The following is a 15,164-nucleotide window of genomic DNA, read 5'->3' as shown; positions in this document are numbered from 1 at the left end:
AAGTGAAACTTATTTAGGCGCGTTGAGGGTAAAATTTAAAGGTCGCGTCATGACAATACCGTCACGTCATGGAGCAAGGCGACGATTTTGGTATCTTTGAATCTTGCCAAAGAAGTTTCACTTCTAACACGTGTGCTCGACACACACGCTTTTTTTTATAATTAACTAGCCTTTGCCCGAGACTACGTCTATGCCCAATGACATAATAGGCTTTTAATTTTTAAGAGAATAGCCCTCGTACCATGATGTCTTAAATTATTAATTTTAGTATTGTACTTAGATGTTGCGGGATATTTTTGTTAGTTTTGTGAATGAATGTCTGTAATAACTAATATGTATTTTTGTTTGTCAATATTATATTATCGAATCTTTATTTTCTATGTCGACGGCGCTGGCGCGCGGTAAATCTCTAAAGAGATTATGTTTGTGCCAGTTTAATTTAATTTATAATGAATTTATTATTTACTACAATAATACTATTGTAGTAAATAATAAATAAATAAAATAAATAGTATGGAAAAATGATTGCGCTATAGGTCGTCTGGACCTACTTACCCCTGGCTGGCATGGCTTTTGTAATTCTACACACAAAAATGACAAAATATGGCCTTATATTCCCGTTATTTGCCATTATACGTGTAGTATTTGAACTATCCCATGAGGCAGTCTAGGTATATGTATTATTAACTTTTGAAAATTATTATAAACGCCGATATGAACACTATCAGTCATTTATAACGGATTATTTATCTAATTAGTAATTATATTTTGATTACAAAGAATTATCTTCGTCTAACATGAGTCATAAAACTCACTTCTTTCAATATAAATAACGTTTATCGATAACTACCCTCAATTTAAACTTAAAAACTTTTCAACACGATTATCTGACCCGCACTGTACGCCTCGACGAACTCGTTTATAATAAGTTATTTTTAAATGTGGTCTCTCTTAAATGTACAATATCTTCAACGTGAACGTAGGGTAGTTTTAAATTTCTTAAGTACATTTTGATATTATTAAGTAACCCTTTTCTCTAGTAACACTAGACCTTTGAACTAATTTTTATTAATTAGTATATGAATAATTATTAAAATTTTGTATTAACCAATATGATTTCCAATATTTCGCAATAACATAGACATCAAAAACTATGTATATATTCAAATCACAATTTTGTTAAAAAAAAAAAACTTAAAAAAAGCGGGTACTTCAATCTAAAACTACCCCCGTTCACTCGATAAATCCGCCTACTTTGTTCGAACACTTTCGTATAATACAACGCACGCACGCTACTAGAGGACAAGGCATTTTTATTTATTTATTAACGGGGTAATTGTGGAAAAAAATAAAGAATAAAATGTATGGACTTTTTATTTTGTGAATACATTTGTGGTTCTAGCAAATATTGTTTTGACAGGACACCATTAAAAAATACTTTTAGAACTTTTCTCAGACCAATTATCAATATACACAATTTTCATAAAAGCGGTCAAGCCGTTTCAGAGGTTTTCGGTTACTGTGACACTACATTTTTTATACATTATCCAATCCAACTATCTCCAATTTATGGTAAACTACTTTAATTATTCTTTTTAGGGCCGATTTTTCAATCCTTGTATGTAATCCGTCTAATGAAGTATTACACAAACATATTAAAATGTCACCTGTAAACTGTCAAATACGGACAATTAGAATACATTTTTGAAATGGTAGTTTAATATGTTATTCGATGAATAAATTTTAACCAAGGATTGAAAAATCAGCCCTTAAAGTATTATTCATGTCGTATTTTACTTATTAACTTTAATACTTTCAACTTCTCATATTTGTAGTGTCATCAAAACATAAAAAAAATTTGGTTCATTTTATTAAATCTTTGCATAATTCCAATTATCCAATTATAGTAACTTTAAAACACAACTACCCCGCAATACATGTACATACAACAACGCGACACTTTACTCTTAAAAAATACACAAACAAATAAATAACAGTCGCCGAATGAGATTGACATTTTCGCAACCGGTAACACTATTGTCATGTCATTATGGAATCGCTCACCTGCTCGCTGGCAACTCTGACATTGCTTTAAGCACTTTCCTTGTAACACTAACGATTAACATAAATTACTTCCTCGCAACACAGTTACCGTCAAACAAAATCACAACACAATATATAACCACTGCTTAGACGTTGAAAAACATCGTGAGGAAACCGACATGTCGAAGAATCAAACGTTCTACAACCTGTGACATCTGTCTGCACTTGGCCAGCCTTGTTTATGGCCTACCATAGTAGGCCCGAGTCCCAGCAGTTGGTCAGCCTTGTATGGCCTGTACCATAGAAGGCCCGAGTCTGACCAGCCTTGTATGGCCTGTACCATAGTAGGCCCGAGTCTGACCAGCCTTGTATGGCCTGTACCATAGTAGGCCCGAGTCCCAACAGTTGGCCAGCCTTGTATGGCCTGTACCATAGTAGGCCCGAGTCCCAATAGTTAGCCAGCCTTGTATGGCCTGTACCATAGTAGGCCCGAGTCCCAACAGTTGGCCAGCCTTGTATGGCCTGTACCATAGTAGGCCCGAGTCCCAATAGTTAGCCAGCCTTGTATGACCTGTACCATAGTAGGCCCGAGTCCCAGCAGTGGGATCATATATGGGCTGATAACAATCACAACACTATCACTGCAGACGCTGGCAACACTGTATCGCTGTATTGCCAGATATAATCACAATTCTTCGCACTGGTAACACTCGTCACCATCGTCGCGGCCGGACCACATTCGTATTATACACTAATGTCCAAAATCGCCTTTCTATTATCTGAAAAGGAAAATATCGAAATTAGTTTGCATACTTTAAAATTATAATGTAAAATTGAAACAGTTGCAAGGTGAATGTAGTTGGAAGTTGTTGAATCTTATTTTATTTGTTAAATAATAGAAAGCGTGCACATAATGTGCATTTTGTGTGTCCATGCATGAAAATATTTTCTTTTTTAAAACTTCTGTGTGTTTAATCGATGACCCTAAGCAATATTCCTACCAAAAAATCAAAACTCTACGACTTTCATCTTTAGGTTTAATTTTGTTAAAAATCTACATATAACTAACCAAGTCAAAATTTTTTTGAGAAAAAAATAGTCCTTTCCTAAAATTAGCCATTGTCAAACTGTTTTAGACTGATTTCATATTATTGTGGGTACAAAAGTCACAAAATAACATATACACCTAATTTTTCATCTCGATAGATGGCGCGCGGTGTGTCCCTGAGACACATAAAACTGAAAGAATAGAATAAATTCGATTGGCGACTGGCGGGTCACGAGTGGCTGAGTTGGTCAGGCATCCGCCACGGAATGGCGCGAAAGGATGCGGGTTCGACTCCCGCTGAGTGATCGAATTTTTTCTATTATTTATAAATTTAAATTTATATTTATATGCACCTAGTCATAAAACGCCCGGTCGTGCTCCGGCGAGGCCCACCGTGGCTGGGGCTGCGCCGCGGGCGCGGGCGAAGCCCCCGCGTAGTTCAGGAAGTCCCACACTAGTATCGTGTCGTCGTGGGACGAGGAAACAATTTGGAACTCGTCGAACTGCAATCGGAACACGCGGCCCGTGTGCTCCTGGAATCAACGTGGAACGCCTTAATTCATACAATGGGGTGCGTTGGTAATGAAATTGAAATGAAATGATTTATTTTGCAAGAAATGTGGAAGATTATAGATGTTACATAATTAATTGTTCAGCACAAATCGCCAATTGATTGGCAAGCAAAAATTAACTATAGAATGTCAATGTACTACATAAATATCATTTGTTACAATTATATATATGTCAACTTTTACCCTTTTTTACAATTATATATCAATTACTACAAATACAATTAAATTTATACAAATAATTACAATATTATGTCATTATTTTGATTTTTGAAAAAATTATTTTAAGTCATAATAAGATTTTTCAATTAGACAGGCTTTTAAACGTTTTTTGTAAATATTAAATGGCAATTCCCTCAAAGATTTGGGAATTTCATTGATTATTTTTCCGACCCAAATATCGACCAATAGAATTGCACCATTCGACGTCACGTGGTACAACCTACATGGTATTATACTGATTATTTTTCCGACCCAAATATCGACCAATAGAATTGCACCATTCGACGTCACGTGGTACAACCTTAATGGTATTATCACAGTATTACCATTATTTCCTACAGTAGTGCGACGAATGTACTTGTGCAGAGAAACGGAGGGGGGGTCGGGCGACGCGGGCCGCGTAAAGCAAACACGCTTAGTTTGCTTTACCTAGCGTGAAAGGATGACGCAGTCGTATTTTTTGTGTAATAATTTTATTATACATAGGTACTTACATATTCTATTATGGCGCGCACAAACTATTCGGTTTACGGATGTAAATCTACATTGAAATCCCAGAAGGAAACAATATTTCAGAAAGATTGTATTAATTGTATCTGTTGAATTAAAATCAAAGCTATGTATATATGTTGTCCTCATTATTTTCTAATCAGATTGTACATCCCAATGCGAATGCATTACTAAGTTAAATGTTATAATATACAATTAAAAACATCCAAAAATAAAGTGTCCACGTAAATAATATTTAGCAGTGCAATATCTGTAATTATATATTTATGAACAAATAATTACATCAGATTTAATAATCGCAATTATTTTGAATGTACATATGAATAAAGATTTCATCATAATATTAATAATCACAATTGTTTTATTTCCCATTTGTTGCAACCCTAGCGTATTTTCGTGTGGCAGCGTCATTACCTACGCTGGCGGCGGCATCGCGCGACATCAAAGGCGATTCCTTACTGTAGGTAATAATGGTAATACTGTGGTATTATACTGATAATTTTTTTAAAAAATTTTCTCTGGTCGTTGACGTCAAACTGACAGGTTGAATTCAATTGTGAAATTATTGGCCGACATTTGAGACGGAAAAATAATCCCCCGAATACCACACGAGCTTCAAAATTATCTGGCATTTGTGGTATTATAAGTAGACATCGGATTATATGCACTAACAAAATGCCAAAATATGCATGCAAATATGCACTAAAAAAGGCCGAAATATGCACTAAAAACGACTGATATGCCTAAAATATGCACAATAAATAATCAAAAAACCTTTATTATTTTTATATATTTAAATCAAAGATTGTACAAAACATTGAAATTTTCTTGAAATTAAGTATAGTTTTTGTGCCAATATACAATTAAGCATTTTTACCAAATTTTCGAGCGCAAATTTGTGACGTTTGTCACCCGCGAGCCCAGTGCCACCTTAGACCTTTCCGGGCTAAATCTAGCCCTTTTTTGGAATTCAACCCGTGTTTTAAGTTTTTAGCCCCAAAAGGGTAATCTAGCCCTATTTTGAATGGCTCAAAATTTACTTAAAATGGAGCCCATTTTGTAATTTTTTGTCATTTTACCATGCCAAAATAGGGTTTGTTTACTCGCTGAGCGTTCTGATTGGCTACTAAAGGTTAGTCGACCAATCAAAACTCCCGCTACTTAACGAAATATGCACGATTGGGGAAAAATGCTAAAATATGCACTAACGCCGTAATTAGAGAGTTTTATGCATTTGCATATGCAAATATGCAAATGCATATAATCCGATGTCTAATTATAAGTGAATATATTATGTAAATAATGAAATTGTAATGCCATTTTTCCGTTTACCTAAAGTTAAAAATTCATTTATGGGTCAAGGTCAATATATAAGGCTTTTAAAACAGAATTCCTCATAATATTAAAGAGTTTAGTTTTTAAATTTAAAACTTATATAAAAAATGTACTAATTTAGAGAGCCTACTACAGTATTCAGGAATATGGACGATAAAAATTAAAAACCCATGGAGGGTTGTCGCGTAAAAACCACAGGACAGTTCTTTGACATAATATTATAATATATGATGTTTTAGACCCTACCTCCACATCACTGCTTTTTGTCGTTTTTATACTATTACATTATAATATTATCACACAAAAAATATTCATAATTACTATTTAGGTACACTTATAATATACACTCACCACCAAAGTGCGCAGACACAGATCCTGATGCGGCGTGCGAACATCGAGCGCTGCTCGCAAATCCCACACTTTTATTTTGCCGTCGTACGCGCCGCTCACTATCCGCTTGTTGTCGAACCTGAGACCGTTTGAAGGGAATTGTTAATAAATTGAGAGATGAAAAAAGAAAAAAAAAGTGTGTGCCAAGCACACGTATCAGAAATGAAACTTCTTTGGATACCAAAATCGTCGTCTCAAATATATATATATATATATATATATATATATAAAAATGAAACCCGTTTTCCTCGGTCACGGCATCACGCGTGAACGTGTGGACCGATTTCAATAATTCTTTTTTTTATATTCCTTGAAATACGAGGATGTTTCTTATGGAGAGAAAACGTAAATAAGTACCACGGGCGAAGCCGTGCGGACCGCTAGTATTCAATAAAAATTAATACATGGTATTGGTCATTTACTTAGCAAATTGTGAGGAAATAAATGGTTGTTATTAGCCCGGTTTACACGCACGCTCTTTCGCGCGCGATTCGGCTTTCACGTGGGAAAGAGCGAGCATTTAAACGATGACAGAGAGAACGAGATTGCGCGTCCACTCCGCACACACTCCAACGCGCCACGCTTTCCTTCATTCAATCGCGCGCGTTTATCGTTTACACGCACAATCTTTCCTCTTTCCTCAAAGACGCACGAATAATCGCGCGCGAAAGAATAAGTGCATAAAAAAACGTGACAAAACAATCCCTCGCGATTGCGCGCGCGTGCTTTCCCGCGTTCAATCCCGCGCACTCAATCACGCGGTAAAGAGTGTGCGTGTAAACCGGGCTATTATACAATTTAGTGCGTTTTCTTGGGGCGTATTTTTAAATATGTGTGTGTGTTTGTCTGTATGTACACACTCACCGTATACACCGCACGAGCTCCTCGTGCCCCTCTAGCACGCGTATACACTGTCCGCACTCAATGTCCCACAATCGTATTGTGTTGTCCGAAGAACCGGACACTACAAGACGATCTCTGTATTGTAAACACGCTATACCACGCTTGTGACCGTTTAGAGTGCGCACGAATTCACAGGATGATGTGTTCCACACCTAAAAACAGATAGATTCAAATTCAATTTGTTCTTTTGGAATAAAACACGGTGAAACACATTCCAAAAATACAGTTATTTGGAATGAAAACATTATAATCAACTTTGTTATTTGGAATGAATGGATTATGATGCGGAATTGTTAATTTGGAACGAAAATATTCAAATTCAAAATGTTCATTTGAAACAAATAGATTCAAATTCCAATTTATAATACGCTACAAAATTACAGCTAAAATAAATTTTAAGTACAGTTCTGTTGTTTTCATTTCATAACTAATACAATATTGTATACTTTAATATCATAAAGCTGAAGAGCTTGTTTATTTATTTGAATGTGCTAATCTCAGAAACTGCTGGTCTGTTTTGAACAATTCTTTCGGTGTTAGATAGCCCATTTATCACAAACTAAGATCTGGAGCGGAGCGCTGCGGGTAAAACCGCTAGTTATATATTAAACATATTTACAGTAACTAGCTTTCCACCCACGTCTTCGCCCGCGTTTTTAAAGAAAAACCCGCATCCCGCAAACCCGTTCCTGTTCTCGTGAGATTTCCGGGATAAAAACTAACCTTAGATGTGTTCATCCAAGTTACCCTCTATATGTGTGCTAAATTTCATTGTAATCGGTTCAGTAGTATTTGCGTGAAATAGTAACAAATATACACATACACATCCATCCTCACAAACTTTCTCATTTATAATATTAGTGGGATATACCTTAACAATTTCAGAAAACGACTCTATGTGTTTATTTTTTTGACGTACGGGTCTGCAATTTAAAACACGAAGTCAACATATTCATACCTGAACCTCTAACGAGTCATATTTCGCATATGACCCACACTTTTCCTTAAATCACATATTTTCTTATTATTTTCTTCTACGACCTGGCCCCGCCCAGTAACAGTGATATTGCGCTCTCGTTCTCGCACACTGTGCAATTGTATGGGAGTAAACGAGAGCGCAACCACTGTTGGGTCAAACAAAATTGGGCCTTCTCAGCCCCTTAAGACATTATTCACTAACCTTAATAGTCCTATCCCCGCTAGCACTGACAATATACTTCTCGTCAAAGTCCACAACGTTGACCGCTGCCCGGTGTCCAACGAGCACTCGTCTGAGCATTATCTCCGTTGTGGACGTCATGTCCCATACGGCTATCGATCTGTCCTGTACACGGAATATTACATAAAAAAATAATAAATAAATCCGGGTTCAATCCCCGGTCAGGGCAAATATTTGTGTGATGAACTTAATTATTTGTTCTTGGGTCTGGGTGTTATCTATATATGTATTTATTAAATATTATATTTATCGTCGCCAAGTACCCACAACACAAGCCTTAATTGAGCTTACTGTGGGACTAGGTCGATAAATATTTATTTATTATCCACTCACCTTGCTGCACGTGACCATCATGCCGTTGCAGAACCTCAAGTGCAGAACAGCCTCGCAGTGATGTATCAATGTATTGAGCATAGCGCCTGTTGTTACGTCCCAAACTCGGACCGTGCTGTCTGAAGAGCCGGATATTATGGCTCTTTCGTCATATTGTAAGCAGAGGACAGAACCGGTGTGACCTTGGAGCTCCTGGAATATTGTTTTTAATACTTTAGAACATTTATACTTGCAATATTTTGAAACTCCATCAGGGGCCAGGGCCCCTACGGCGTAAACGGTCTCTAAATAAGAAGTTATAACAGGTTATGACTTCTTATTTAGAGACCGTAGAAGTCATAACAGGTTATGCCTTCTTATTTAGAGACCGTAGAAGTCATAACAGGTTATTTAGAGACCGTTTACGCCGTAAATTGATCTGACTGGAAATTTAATATTATGATCGCCATAATATAGCGCATAATATCGCCATTCATAATAAGGCGCCAGCTAATTTTACAATATGTGAGCTGCACCTCTGCACATATGGTCAAAATCATTAAGTCTCTAGACAGACGCTCCTATTGGTCTTTTTAGATAGATGGACTATCTAACAATGAAGAATTTTTCAAATCGGACCCGCAGTTCTTGAGATTAGCGCGTTCAAACAAACAAACTCTTCAGCGTTACAATATTAAGTATAGATATGAACTCACTTTAACACACTGCAACGTCTTTCTGTCCCAGATCTTGATTGTGTTATCTCTTAAACCGGACACGATTTTATTGTCGTCATATTGCAAACAGTATACGCCTTTTGAATTTTCCGATCTGCAGTTTATCCTCTGGAAAATTTTAAATTGGCATTTAAATACATACATTTTATATATAAATTGAACAGATTTTAGTAAAAGTGAAGTCCCGTGTCCCCAAGTGGGGTAGGGGGCAGATATGCATTATACATTTGTTTCATTGATCGATTTTCTTTAGGGACAAGTAGGTGGTCAGCCTTCTGTGTCCTACAAGACCGAGACATTATTTTTTCTTCGTCTCCACCCGGAATCATCAGTCATAAACAGATTTTAGTAGTGATCATTTATTTAGACAAATTTTTATGTACATAATACAGTCCACATTAATTCACCATTTATTATATTGCACGCCTCATAAGCGAAGCGTTGAGGTGGGTACTACTGTCACTTCGCGCAAAACATCTGATTTTTCAAACTTAAAATGTCTTTATGTATCATACATTGCACTTGTAAGATAATACATACACACACATATTAAGAAAAAACACTATTTTTAACGTTCATGATATTTTTGATGTCATTTTTGTTATTTAAACTAGTTAAAAAACAGTTTAAAAAAGTTCTGTCTTGGACGTCCGTGTGTCTGTATGTGCGGATCCTTTTTCTTGTTAACACGATAGCGACCGAAATACTTTACTAATCGAGTCTTTTTTTTTCTCTTACGCTTGAGTATGCTCAGGAATAGAACCCTTTCATTTTTCAGGATCTGATTCGATGTGGTTTAATTGTTATTAAATAAACAAAAATAATAATTAATAAATATTTATTAAAAAAAATTATGAGGCGTGCACTTTTGGATTTTCCAAATTATTTATACTTGGCAATAAAAAACGTAGTAATTTTTCATTTTTACAATATAACTTTCTCTCCAAAGAATAATTTAAAATCAGTTAAATACTATGGACTCATAAAAACTAAAAAAAAACACACACACTTCAAAGCTTGAATTAAATCTGTACCTTTAAAGTGGGTCAAAATCGTGTCTAAAGGAGTCAGTTATACAAACATACAGGTGAATCAATAAAAGCGTATTAAAAACATTATAATTTATTTTCAAAGTCGGTTAAGTTCCATACAAACAAAAAGGTAAAAGGTGAAGCTAATAAACGCGTGTTAAAAACATTATGTCCTTTTTCGAAGTCGGTTAACTCACCTGTAAGTTATGCCTGCCCATTCTCCAGTTATCCTCTATAGACTGTATGTCTTGTATGATTTTGGGGTATAGCTGTCTGTAGAACGAGTGTGAGGGGTGCTGGCAGCCAGGCTTCGGTTTGAACAAGTACATTATCCTGAAAAATGGAGGTAATTATATTAGATTTAGTGAAAACCTATACTAATATTATAAATGCGTAATATTATAAACCTATCCTATGTCCTTTCTCAGGTATCAAAATATCTCTATACCAAATTTCATGCAAATTGGTTCAGTAGTTAAGGCGTGCTTGAGTAACAGACAGACAGAGTTACTTTCGCATTTATAATATTAGTATGGATAAGCTCTTTTCTTGAAGGCCCCAATGTCTCATGATGATGACCAGTACAGCACACACCCTGACCTTCCGCTGACCAGCTCCCCCACAGCACACCCTCGGGGCTGGTTCACACTCACCAGCCACGCCGCTCAGCCAGGCCCCGCCACAGCGAGTCGGTCCTGACCTTCCGCTCCACCAGCTTCTTCCACAGCATACCCTCGGAGATGACCCGCTGCCACTCCCTGCAGACCAGCTCGGCGGCGCACAGCGAGCTCGCGTCCAGGTACGACAAGATGTTCTCCGCTACGTGGTCTAGCCCTTTTTCTGGAATGAACAGAATTTTTTTCGTTTGAAAAAAAAACTGATATGTGAAGTCGAGTGAGCATATAATGGGGAAGCTGAGGAGTGTTCAAGTTTCCATCTGCAAAATTTGTTTCTAACAGTTTGAAGCAACAATATGTGGACATACATCTTTATTTTTTTTATTTATTGTACATTCAATATCGGTTTTAAGTTTTTTTATGTCTGTAATAGTTATGGAATAATCTCCTGTCTTCTGTCATCGATCTTAACTATTATACAAGGTAAATTTGTAAAGAGAAAATAAAAAAGGTCAATTCGGACAAATCCAAACAACTCACTTGGCAGCATGCTGATAAAATCCCTCTGCAGCATTGGCTTGAGGTACGCGTTGATGTGGCCATGCTGGTAGTGGCACATGCGCGCGAGCAGCTGTTCCACAAACTCCACCTGTAAGGTGTTTATTAATATTTTGTATAGAACAGAATGGGTCAAGAAAACATCATAAGGAAACTGGCATGTCGAAGAATCAAAAGTTCGACATCATGTGACATCCGCCAACCCGCACCTGGCCAGCGTGGTGAATTCCGGCCTGTGCCCTCATAGGAGGGCTGATGATAGAAAATAATAATGAAAATATTAGGATACTATGTTTAGTATGGGGAGTTGTGTCGCTACGTGCGCGCACTTTCATACTAGCCCATGGGTGGAGAGACAAAATAGTTGCGGAGACTAAGTTGCTCGTGCGCGCTCGCTCTAACACTATAAAAAACATGTAAAACGAAATATCTTAGTTAAAATCTTACCCCACATGTTTTTTTTCCTATTGCATCTCCTTTTGTTTACTAAATTACCCATACTATCTATTTTCAAGAAAAATGATATTTTAAACTTTCTTATCACTCAAATTCACGAAATATTTCTATGTAATAATTTAAAAAAACGTCACATATTCAAATACCCTCAATTTTTTAAACTTTCTTAACCCCAAATCTCCCAAAAACCTTCCCTCCCATAAAATAACCAACAAAAACCCACCTGATCTGTTTCGGTCCATTTTGTAAAGTAGTTCAAGCATGTGTTCCTCTCCGCTACGTACGCGGCACCGCTGGGCGCCGGCTTCACGCCCGTGTCGAGAGACGTGAGCGATGTCACCTGCTGCAAACGAAAATAATAATTAATAAGTTGAAAATATATTTGATTAAAAAAAAATTTACCCACTTATAAAAGTAAACGGAAATTTGTATGTTTGATATTTTTGTGAATGTTCGGAAATTTTAGCAATTTGTGAGTTGAGCTGCCGAATCCAAGTGCTCATTAAAACCTAACTTTAAACAGTACTACCATAAATTAAATTATTGTATTGAATTGAAGACTAATAACTAACTAAAACTAATCACACATGACTCTGCATGATTTGAACTTGGATAAAAATAATTAACAAAAATCTGAGCATGTTTAGAGTAATTTTAAAATATTTTTTAAACTGAAGTACAGTCTGGTTCTTTCTGTAAAAACAGTGGCAATATGTGACATTTTATATCAAAATTTAAAGTGAGCATACAAAAATACAAACAACATGAACTGCTTTAGTTCATATAAAAACATTTAGCAATCACAATCAATTTAATTCGAATCACAACACGAATGACTGACGACAATACCTCAACCTTTAATTATATACATTTCTATGGTTTCTTAATCCGTTTGTAAGCTTATCCGTGTTATAGCAGATCTATGTGATAAATGGCTTTTGATTCATTTCATTATTTATTTAACAATTTTATGTACCATTACGAATTTTAATACATAATATTAAAAGAAAAGGAAGACATGCATTCACATAAGGCATTATTTAAATACAGTAAAAGTTCCTTATTCGCGGGGTATACGTTCCATAAATATGCCGCGAATACAGAAACCGTGAATACGGAATGGTATATTATATGGGATTATAGGGGATACGTTCCTAGGTGACGATTGAGATTTTTTTCATGACGAAAGTTTCGACGAATTTCGACTCGAAACTCGTTTCTCATTTTTTTTAGTTGACAATATAAACTAGAAAGAGTGCAGTAGACGTTACTCGAACACAATTTTTGTAACGAATGTGAAAGACGAAACAATAAAACACGCAAAGTGGCTTTTACTATAAACGGAACTACATTAGAAAATATACTTTATTTATTGAGTTATAAGGTTGCTTCCATTCTGTTTATTTACATTCTCAAAAACATCAATCGCGGCAAAGGCGAAGTGTCAAAAAATGTCATAAAGTTGGATAACAGCTTGGGCCCGTACCACTATCGAGCTGCATGCCTTTTAATAGGTATCTGGGCGTTACGAGGATGATGGAGAGAAAACGTAGACATGTACCACGGGCGAAGCCAGGGCGGACCGCTAGTAATTCAATAATATATAGATGAAAACAGTTTGAAATATAGAATTGTAAAATATCAGTGTGTTTCCATACAGTGAATGTTGAAAACAGATTTCATACAAAAAACAGAATAATAACATACATTTAAATTTCATTGGTTACTAACAGGGTATTCGTAACCTTTTCATGAATTATATATGATTTTAAAACTTGTATCATTTCTTTCCTGAAAAACTAGGTATTATTCTATACAACAAGTTTAATATGATACATGATGCATAACTTGAATTCTAATTCACGTAATAGAATATTTTTTTAGAGAACAAACCTACAAAGTATACTATTTTTGTGTTTTGAGAAAATTGGGTTAAATTCTTAAAACTCGAAAACTGCATTGCAGACATCATTTTTGTCATGAGTTGTAACATTTTATGTCACGCTTATTTTATTTCCAATCAAATAAATATTTTTGTTGCATATGGCGACATGCTTCCCGATTTCCTTGAAATTATTTCTTGTAAATTTACAAAGGCAACTGGGTGTAGAGAGGCAAAGATGGCGGAACAGTATTCCATGACATTACATCTATGTCCCATTTCCATGTTTTGAGACGTACCTTAGGCGTCGTCGTGTCTTCTATCATCCAATCAGTCTCCATTTTTGTAATTTCACTAAATTCATAAATATTCGTCCTTAAAACTTCACAAAAACTAAATACAATCGCTAAATAATCATTATTCGCGTGACGTCAAACACTCACTATTATTTTCTTTACTAAATAAAAATTTTGCTCTAGAGACGTGTCCTTCAGTCAAAATCGAATAGTCGTACAAGATATTAGATGATTAGAAATTGTAAGGATTGGACAATCCTTATTCATTTATTACTTGTTCAGTTCCTTGTTTGTCGTCAGCGTCGTTGGTATCAGCATAAATAAGGGCTAAATTCTCTGTTCTGGTTTTTTTATTCTGTTATATATTTTGTATGTAATATGACTTTTATACACAAAAAGATAAATCTTAAATAACATTTCCATTCTTTCCATTACTCTCACCACCAGACGTGGTTTTTTGAGGTATACTTTGTTAACGGTATTTTGTTTAAATTTTTAGATGCATTTTAAACTAATATCCGTATAGTATTTTCCTAAGTTTGATTTTACGCGAGTAAAAGCGTTTTTAACGAAACGTCGGGAAAATAATAGAATGAATAAATCGCGTTTAAAATCTGTTAAAAAGTCTTTAATTTCTAAATATTATCCGTATTTTAAGAAATATAACATCAGTAAAAATAATAATACATAAAAGTAAAAATATAAGTGTTATTTGGTTTTTCATTTTTAAAGCATCAATTAATATATCAATAATTATTGTATGAAAGCAATACAGAGAAAAAAGTATTTTGCAGTAACATATAGAAACTGTTGTAAAATATTCAATTAAAGTATCCGAATTACAACAATGAATATGTTCAGCTCTACGTTCATTACGATACTGTACGATTTACGCATATTTTTTTTTCTTGATAAAACGCTATTACAATTATTTACCATTTTTCTAATCATGTTTAAACTGAACAATTTTAAATGAAATCTTTTTAAAATTTGCTTAAGAGCTTAAATTGTTAATGAAATACTTGTTCATAAAATA

General features: G+C 35.3%; 1 protein-coding gene across 8 annotated transcripts; it reads right to left on the bottom strand.

Annotated features, from left to right (window-relative positions):
* Positions 1 to 515: 515 nt before the first annotated feature.
* Positions 516 to 14,300, bottom strand: slmb (beta-transducin repeat containing E3 ubiquitin protein ligase slmb). 8 transcript variants are annotated; one of them, XR_016317981.1, is made up of 13 exons: positions 14,133 to 14,300; positions 12,174 to 12,297; positions 11,477 to 11,585; positions 10,973 to 11,159; positions 10,517 to 10,652; positions 9,268 to 9,396; positions 8,573 to 8,764; positions 8,201 to 8,344; positions 6,982 to 7,172; positions 6,079 to 6,196; positions 3,445 to 3,624; positions 2,378 to 2,822; positions 516 to 2,289 (listed from the first exon to the last, which is right to left on the bottom strand). XR_016317981.1 is itself a non-coding variant. In XM_089713027.1 (12 exons), the coding sequence occupies exons 1-11, from the start codon at positions 14,171 to 14,173 to the stop codon at positions 3,445 to 3,447; spliced, it is 1,551 nt and encodes a 516-aa protein (XP_089569153.1). In that variant the 5' UTR covers positions 14,174 to 14,300; the 3' UTR covers positions 516 to 2,822. The 8 variants fall into 8 exon arrangements, 4 of the variants coding, with proteins under 4 accessions (XP_089569153.1, XP_089569155.1, XP_089569154.1 ...); XR_016317982.1 differs by having other exon boundaries at positions 2,419 to 2,822; XR_016317983.1 differs by having other exon boundaries at positions 516 to 2,565; positions 2,615 to 2,822.
* Positions 14,301 to 15,164: the final 864 nt, after the last annotated feature.

Source organism: Colias philodice, chromosome 29 (genome assembly GCF_061535455.1).
Source record: "Colias philodice isolate Cphi_HAF_F1 chromosome 29, ilColPhil1 Martin Lab GWU primary, whole genome shotgun sequence".
In the NCBI taxonomy this organism is placed as follows: domain Eukaryota; kingdom Metazoa; phylum Arthropoda; class Insecta; order Lepidoptera; family Pieridae; genus Colias; species Colias philodice.
This window is presented reverse-complemented; position numbering and strand designations above follow the sequence as displayed.